An 8,742-nucleotide genomic window follows, 5' to 3' on the forward strand; every position below is an offset into this window, starting at 1 on the left:
TCTTTGGCTCATCTAAAAGTGTTTGGTTGCCTATGCTACAGCCTTATACTAGCTGTAAAAAGGGACAAACTATCCAAAAAGTCTCAAGCTGGCATTTTTGTGCGATACAGCATGGTCAAAAAAAGCTATAGGATCCTAGATCCTTCAACAAACAAAGTTCATGTAAGCAGATATAAAATCTTTGATGAAAAGTCATGCTGGAACTAGGAAACAAATGAACCAGAGGCTGTTCCTGAAGAACTCATGGCAGATCAGCTTGAAACTGATCAAAATGGTCCTGATATGGACATTGATGATGAACCTGTCAGGGGTACAAGCACTCTGGCTGAGATTTATGAGAGGGCTCATGTTGTACAAGAAGAACCAAGCTGTTTTGAAGAAGCTGAAGCACATGAAGGTTGGAAGCAAGCCATGGTTGATGAAATCAAGATGATTCAAAAGAATCAGACATGGAAGCTGGTAGAGAAGCCTGCTAACAGAAAGACCATTGGTGTCAAATGGGTCTATCGAGCCAAACAAAATACTGATGGCAGTCTAAACAAGCTGAAAGCTAGGCTTGTTGTCAAGGGATTCAGTCAAAGATATGGCCTGGACTACATAGAGACTTTTGCACCAGTAGCCAGGCTAGACACAATCAGGTTACTAGTTGCTTTGGCTGCACAAAAGCATTGGATTTTTCATCAACTAGATGTGAAGTCTGCATTTCTTAATGGCCTCCTTGAAGAAGAAATCTACATTGACCAGCCTCATGGCTTTGTTGTATCTGGCAAAGAGGACATGGTATACAGGCTTAAAAAGGCTTCGTATGGCCTGAAACAAGCTCCTAGAGCCTGGTATGCTAGGATTGATAGCTTCCTAGTTAGCTTGGGATTCAAAAAAAGCATCAGTGAACCAACACTGTATGTCAAGAAGGAACAGGCTGAAACACAGCTCATTGTGTCCCTATATGTGGATAATCTCTTGATGATAGGAGGAGACCAGATTATGTTGGCTGAATTCAAGGCCAAAATGAAAGACATGTTTGAGATGTCTAACTTGGGGCAGATGACATATTTCCTTGGAATGGATGTGCTGCAAACTAAAAATGGAATCTTCTTGGGACAAAAGACATTTGTTGCAAAAATCTTAAGCAAGTTCTCTATGGAGAATTGCAAGCCAACAAGCACACCTATGGCTATTGGAATGAAGTTGTCAAGCCAAGGGAACCATGAACAGGTCAGTGAATCTACTTATAGGAGTCTAGTTGGCTGCTTATTGTACTTAACAGCTACTAGACCAGATATCATGTTTGCTGTAAGTATACTATCAAGATTCATGCATTGCTGCAACACACAGCATTTTCAAGCAGTAAAAAGAGTACTCAGGTACATCAAGGGTACTTTGAGCCATGGGATACAGTTTAGAAAAACTAAAAATTTGAAGCTGATAGGCTATATTGACAGTGACTAGGCTGGTTCAAAAGATAATATGAAAAGAACTTTTGGTTATGCATTCATAATAGGCTCAGCAATGTTCTGCTGGAGTTTAAAGAAGCAATCGATAGTGGCTCAATCAACAGCAGAAGCTGAGTATGTTGCAGCTTCAAGTACTGTTAATCAAGCCATTTGGCTAAGGAAAATACTAGCTGATTTAAACCTACATCAAAGGCAAGAAACAGAGATTTATTGTGATAACATGTCTGCTGTTGCAATTGCAAAGAATCCTGTTTTCCATGGTAGAACAAAGCATTTTAGCATCAAGCTACATGTGGTAAGGGAAATGGAACAAGCTCAAGAGGTAGAGCTGATTCATTGCAATTCAAAAGAACAGGTTGCTGATATCTTCACAAAGGCTCTTAGTGTGTCAAGGTTCATCAAATTGAGGAAGCAATTAGGAATTAGCTGCATAGAGACTAAGGACGAGTGTGATAACCCGAATTAGGGCCTAATCGAAATAGTGGTTTCGGGACCATAAAATCCGAGATAGAAATAATTATTTTATGATTATTTTGAGGTCAATGATATGATTTCATGATTGTGTGAAAATTTCGTGAAGAAATTTTATGCATAAAGTGCTTAATTTGAAGTTAGGGACTAAATTGAATAAGCTGCAAAACTTGCATTCTAGAATTTTCTAGTATGAAATTGCTTTGAAATATTAATTAGGAGGTCTTAAATAGAAATTTGACCAATTTCTAAGTTTATGGACAAAAATTGGACATGGATGGAATTTTTGAAAGTTTAGTAAGGAAGGACATTTTGGTTATTTGGATATTAAATGAAATAAAATGGGAAAAATAACACAAAATGATCATCTTCTCCATAAGTTGCTGCTGAATTTTTCTCTCCACCATAGTTAGGGTTTCAACACTTCTAAGCCTTGATTGTAAGTGATTTATATTCCCGTTTTTAATGTTCTTTACATTTTTGAAATCCTCGTAGCTCAATTTACCTATTTCTACCAATATTTTGATCTAGGGTTTATATTTAAAATTTTACCGATGGATGATATGTATGAATTTTGATGTTTTATGGTAGAATATGAAGTTTGAGATTGTGTTAAACAACTTTTGCTAAGTGATTTTTCGTAAAAACGAGTAAAATGACATAATCGGTAAAAATACCTAATATTCATAAGTACATGTTAGAGTGTGAATTTGATGTTGCTATAGAAGGGAAAAATGATCAGCATGTCATAAAATATAAGAAAATAGGATGAGGTTTAATTTACGAGCCTTGGGGAAAAAGTGTAAATATGTGAAAGTTTAGGAGCAAAATAGTAATTTTTGCCAAAGTTCGTACTAGGGGCTGTTTTGATGAATGTGTGTATTAAATAAATTAATCTGGTATTATAGATCAAGAGAAAAGAGATTCGAGTCGAGATCGGGGGAAAAATAAAGTTTACGAGGAATAGGCTCGACTATTCTCATTTTGTATCGAGGTAAGTTCATATGTAAATATTGTAATATAACTGTTATTTTAAATCATTTAATGCTATTTATATGATATTATGATTGTTATCATGCAATTCTATGCTTTGTGGTCATTGTTGGACAACATGCAAAAATTTTATGAATTATGTGAAAAATGTGAAAGACTACCGAAGTATCGTCATTGGTATTCCAAGAAGAATGGTAAAGGAGTACGAACGAGGAAAGTCCCGTTGAACCTTAGGAATAGATTCGGATATTTGGGCATCCGAACTCGTTGAGTTGAGTCCGAGTTCACTTATAGATGCGAACGTCCGAACTCGTTGAGTTGAGTCCGAGTTCGTGAAATGTAACTAGGCATCCGAACTCGTTGAGTTGAGTCCAAGTTCAATTATGGATGTGAACATCCGAACTCGTTGAGTTGAGTTCGAGTTCACTTATGGATGCGAACATCCGAACTCGTAGAGTTGAGTCTGAGTTCACTTATGGATGCGAACGCCCGAGCTCGTTGAGTTGAGTTCGAGTTCGCTTATGGGCGGGTTACATGGTAGCTTGGCTACATATGTGGCACGTATGTGCAAACTTTTCATGTATCCGAGTTATATTCTGATGTGTTCAACGGGTAAAATTCTAGTGAAATGGAAGAATACTCAAGATGCAAGTGACGTATTGGTAAGTGTTGTGGAATGGGCACTTTGGACAGGTATGTACTTAACCCTCGGGTTGAGACTTGATACGACAACAATAATATGGTAAGATGATGAATGATGAATAGAAATGTGATACATGTTTTGGTGATATTATGCTAATGTTGGTTGGTATAATTGCTTTGTTAAGTTATTTGTTATTTGTATGTGGACTTACTAAGCATCTATGCTTACTCCCTCCTTTTCATTCTTTGTAGCTTTGACAAGTCAATTTGGAGATCGGGACGGTCGGAGGCATGCTCACACTATCATTGGACAATCGCGGTATAATGACTTGAAATTTTTGGAAATATGGCATGTATAGCATTCCAATCATTTTGTGTGTATAATCTTACGATATGGCCATGGATGGAATGGAAATGTTTGAGAATGATTAGCTATTGGAATTGCTAATCAAGTTTATATATGATAACATGTATGCTTTATGTCTTAACTAAACCATGAAAATCCTTGGAAAGGTAAAATTTGCCACAAAACAGAATCAGATAGCAGCAGTGACGTGAATTTGAAAAATCACTAAAAATAGTATAAATGGAATTAAATGATGAATAAGTTATGGAATCGAAGCTTGATGAGTCTATATCGAATCTTGATGAGTCTATTTTCATATGGAAGAAGCGAAATAGGTAAATGAGTTATATTTTATGAGATATTGAAGTTTTGGTGAAACAGGGTCAGAGCAATCTCTGAATCCCCTGTTCTGACTTTAAAAATTCACCATAAATTTTACAAAAACAATTAGGAGTTTTACGTTACATGTATGAAATCCTTATTGAGTCTAGTTTTATCAGAAATAAACGACATAGTCATTGAAACTCTGTACAGGGAGATATCTGATTCGTAATACATAGGGTCAGAGTAGCTGAACCTTGAAACAGGGGAGACTTTAACTAATAAACTGTACTAATTGGCCTGACCAAAAATTCTAGAAAAAAATTAGTAAGTAGATATAAAAGTCTAGTTTCAAGGAAAATTTACGGAATTGGATTTCAAGTTTCGTAACTCGAGATATGAATTTTTCAGCGACTGTGACGCAGTTAGCCAGCTTGTCTGGAAATTCTAAAATAAATTGTTTGAGATGTTTAATTAATGAATTAAGTCCGTTAACATCTCATGCTCGACTCCGGCGACGGTCTCGGGTGCAGGGGCATTACAAGGAGTGTTAGAAATTGGCCTTCTATGCAGCTCATGCAACCATGGAGAAATTCATGCACGTAAGAATTCATGCACATAAGTCTTGCGGATGAAATATAAAGAAGTAGCAGCTGCAGTATTGCCGGATGAAATGCATGCAAATGAGGATGCTAATGCTACTGTTTCATCTCAGTTACATTTTGTTACCTTTAATATTGTTTTGTAATTTAGTTCATTTTGAACTATGTTTGAATGACATTTTTTATGTACCTTGATGGTGAAAGCTAATTACCAGCTTTGCCTAAGTGTGCAAGTCAGTCTCACCTAGTTCCAATGAATTAAGTGGCGTTAGGTAATGTTTAGGTGATGTATTTGTTAAATTCTACCAGCCATTGTCTGATATATATAATGGCTTTATGCCAAAGTTTATTGTAATGAAAATTCATTAGAATTTCATCCAAAATACTCTCTCTTTTCTTGCCTTCAATTACTTTTTGTTTTTTTAAGCTCAGAATCACCAGACTTTAACTTCAAGTGTTCTTCATTCTTCATCCAGATTCATTACATTGTTGTTTAAGCTCCAGACTGAAGTTCATACTTCATCCGGATAAAGTGTCCCAAAAATACCAACAGTAGACTTACTAAAGATGATGGAGGGACAAAAATTAATTCCACTGTTTACAAATAAATGGTAGGAAGTCTTATGTACCTGACTATTACAAGGCATGATCTTATGTATGTTGTAGGTTTGATAGCTTGTTTCATGGAGGAGCCCACTATTTTGCATCAACAAACAGTAAATAGGGTGTTTCGATACTCTAAGGGAACAACTGAGTTGGGAATACTTTACAAAAGGGAAGGAGATGAAATATTGCTTGCTTATCCGAATAGTGTTTATGCAGGTGATCCTGATGGTTGCAAAAGCACCTCGGGGTATATTTTTAAACTAAGTTCTGCAGTTGTGGCATGGAGTTCCAAAAAGCAACCAATTGTGACACTTTCCACCATCGAAGCAGAGTTCATTGCTGCTGCCGCATGTGTTTGTTAGAGTATATGGATGCAATGAGTTCTTGAGAAGCTTGGGATTAAGCAATATAAATGCATCATATTTTTCTATAATAACTTTGCCATTAAACTCTCGATGAATCATGTTATGCATGGTAGAAGCAATCGTATTGATGTGCGTTTTCACTTTCTTCGAGACTTGGCTAATGGAGTAGTAATTGACACACTGTGGCTCAAAGGATCAATTGGCTAACATCATGACAAAACCTTTGAAGTTAGAGTTGTTTTTGAAGTTGAGAGAGCAGCTTGGCATCTGCAGTATTCAAAGTTTAAACTGACTGTATGGTAACAGCTCAGTTTAAGGGAGGAATTGTTGGGAACTTGGTTAATCTAACTAAGTGTTACTTGTTAATTTAAATGTTTGTTATATCTGATTCTATCTCTTGATTTTAGCCATGATACTTGCTGAGTAAATCATGGATGCACTTTGTTATTTATGTTTTGTAATGACTTATAAAAGCCTCTGTTATGTCTTTAAATAAATTAGCTTTATAGCTCTCAATAGTCTGAATACTGTTCTAGCTTTTGACATTTTCATTTCTTGTTTTAGCTTTTGACATTTTCACTTCTTCTTTTTCTTTCTTCTTTTATATTTCTTCCTCACAATCGAAAACCCTCAACATTTCTTCTTCTTTGTTTAGATTTCAAGAATCAATGTTTGGGTCTTTATTTAAATTAAAATTTAAATACAATTTTTTCGCCTACTCCTTTATGAGCTTTACTTGCAAATAATTATTCATTTTTTCAAAATTTTACCAATGCTTTTATATACAGAACGTAATATGTAAAATATGAACAATTAAACAACTAAATACTTCAATGTGATTCGATCTTGTTTCCCAATTTGGGTTTCACTCTTTTTGCTTTATTCCATGGTTACACTTTTACCAATGTTTGAAAGGGTAGATTATTGTATTAAGATTAAACTTTCAGTTCATGAAATCAATCTATATTTAGAACTATTTATAACTCTTTTCTAATTTATAAATAGAAGGATAATGCACTTCAGTGCATTTAAATTCATATTCTTCTATATTGACAACAATACTCATACTAATCTAGTTAAGACTCAAACGATTATAACAATTTTATTTTTATAAAAATAAAGACATTTGTCTTTAAAATTGTTAATTGAGTTCAAATTTTATCTCTGTCCTTCTAATATTTCTAATAGAAGAGAGAAAAAATAAATAGGATTTGATATTTTATTTAAAACTTAATTTAATTTATTTTTATTTAATATTATTTTTTAACATTTTTTTAATTAAAAATATTAAGTATCATAATATAATTGGTTATATAACATTTTTTAATGAAAACAAAGATTGGAACAATTTGTATGACAGATTCATAATTTAAATACCACTTATAAATTATAACTTTAGGTACGTAAATGTAAATTCGTTATAATTTTTGGACCAATTTTTTATTTAAGAATATAAAAGATTATAAAATATAATATTCATGTATGGTAATATTTATCATATATCCTTCCTAATAAAAAAGAAAAAAGAAAAAATAGTAAAAATAAAATAAAATAGAGTGATATGCAAACTTCAAAATCAATGGAAAGTGAAGTGTTTTGGAACATCAAAAGAACTATTGATGAACTAATAAAAAATTACAATACTAGCTAAGATCCAATCTATATATTAGTTTGCAGAGATTTAAATAATCTCAAAAAAAAAAAACAATACAAATTTAAAAGCAAAGGAATATGTTTACGAGTTCTGGGTTTTGATTATCCCCAAAACAGAGCTTCATTTGTAGTGAATGACGGCCGTATTAGCATTCATGTCCCACATCCCTCCTTCTTTGAGATACTCAATATATCTAGCAAACTCTGGTTTAGCTGTAGTTTTCTTCTTACGACGACCATCAAATAGGCTGAAAAGTGGGTGAATAGTCTTGGACTTGCTGCCCTTTTTGTTGGAGTTGGTCATTGTCGAAGATTTCTCTTGACACTTCTCCGGCAACCCCAGTTCGGGGCCGTTAAACTTTCTGGATAAGCCAAAAACTCGAGCTGGCACACTTCTAGCTCTCTTCAACTGTGCTTCGAATTGACCATTGCTGGAAATTACAGGCTCCTCAACTTCGGTTTCAAGAAGTAACCTTTCATAGCCATCACGGTTTCTTCTTGTGCTGAAAGCTCTAAGCATGGCCATGATGTGAGAAGACGAGAGGATAAGCTTAGCTAGATGTCTATGTTGCGAAGATTGTATGGAATTAGTAAGTTGGGTACCACCAATTTATGGAGTTGAAATAAAAGGTTGTGACATTAGAAAGAATAAAATATTTGTAATATTTTAACAAAAATAATGCACGCCGTATTTGATTAAAGTTGGTCGTTGTTCTTTGGTGTATCGGATGATGCTTGTGGAGTTAATAAAAAAAAAGGCATAATGATTTATTCAGTCCTTCAATTTTACAAAAAATAAATTATTTTAACCCTTTATTTAAAATTTATCTTTTAGTTCTTAGACTTATATTATTCGTCAAATCACCCTAAAATGAATAAAAAAAATTAATGTCTGTTAACTTTGTTGACATGTATTCATATAACAGTCCACGTATATGCCACGTTAGTAGTTAATTAACTTTTTAAAATATTAAAACAACTTTTTGAATTTTTTAATTTTGAAAATTAAATTATTACTTATATGGAAATTGATGTGTATGCCATGACAGTAAAGTCAATAAATGTTAATTTTATTTTCCATTTTAAAGAGATTTGATAAACAATGTAAGTTTAAGGGCTAAAATAGGGATTAAAATGATTGTTTTAAAAGTTAGAGGATGAAATAAGTTATTATGGGTAAAAGAAAATTAGTATTATATGTTGGTGAGGTGCCACCAATGTTGACCAATGCTTGGTTGGAAATTTTCTTTGTTTTTGATTTTGACTTTCATCGCTATGAAAAATTTGTT

The 8,742-nt window shown here is 33.7% G+C and overlaps 2 protein-coding genes across 2 annotated transcripts; one reads left to right on the forward strand and one right to left on the reverse strand.

Moving 5' to 3' along the window:
* The first annotated feature begins 5,437 nt into the window (after positions 1-5,437).
* LOC121211368 (secreted RxLR effector protein 161-like) lies at positions 5,438-5,797 on the forward strand. The gene has a single exon (XM_041084122.1). It carries the CDS (start codon positions 5,438-5,440, stop codon positions 5,795-5,797), a length of 360 nt encoding a protein of 119 aa, XP_040940056.1.
* A 1,595-nt stretch (positions 5,798-7,392) lies between these two features.
* LOC107904792 (uncharacterized) lies at positions 7,393-8,048 on the reverse strand. The gene has a single exon (XM_016831284.2). The coding sequence runs from the start codon at positions 7,977-7,979 to the stop codon at positions 7,575-7,577; it is 405 nt and encodes a 134-aa protein (XP_016686773.2). The 5' UTR covers positions 7,980-8,048; the 3' UTR covers positions 7,393-7,574.
* Positions 8,049-8,742: the final 694 nt, after the last annotated feature.

Source organism: Gossypium hirsutum, chromosome A12 (genome assembly GCF_007990345.1).
Source record: "Gossypium hirsutum isolate 1008001.06 chromosome A12, Gossypium_hirsutum_v2.1, whole genome shotgun sequence".
In the NCBI taxonomy this organism is placed as follows: Eukaryota; Viridiplantae; Streptophyta; class Magnoliopsida; order Malvales; family Malvaceae; genus Gossypium; species Gossypium hirsutum.

Coding starts and splice junctions, on each gene's coding strand:
- LOC107904792 (XM_016831284.2), bottom strand. CDS start 7,979: ATGGCCATGCTTAGAGCTTTCAGCACAAGAAGAAACCGTGATGGCTAT.
- LOC121211368 (XM_041084122.1), top strand. CDS start 5,438: ATGGTAGGAAGTCTTATGTACCTGACTATTACAAGGCATGATCTTATG.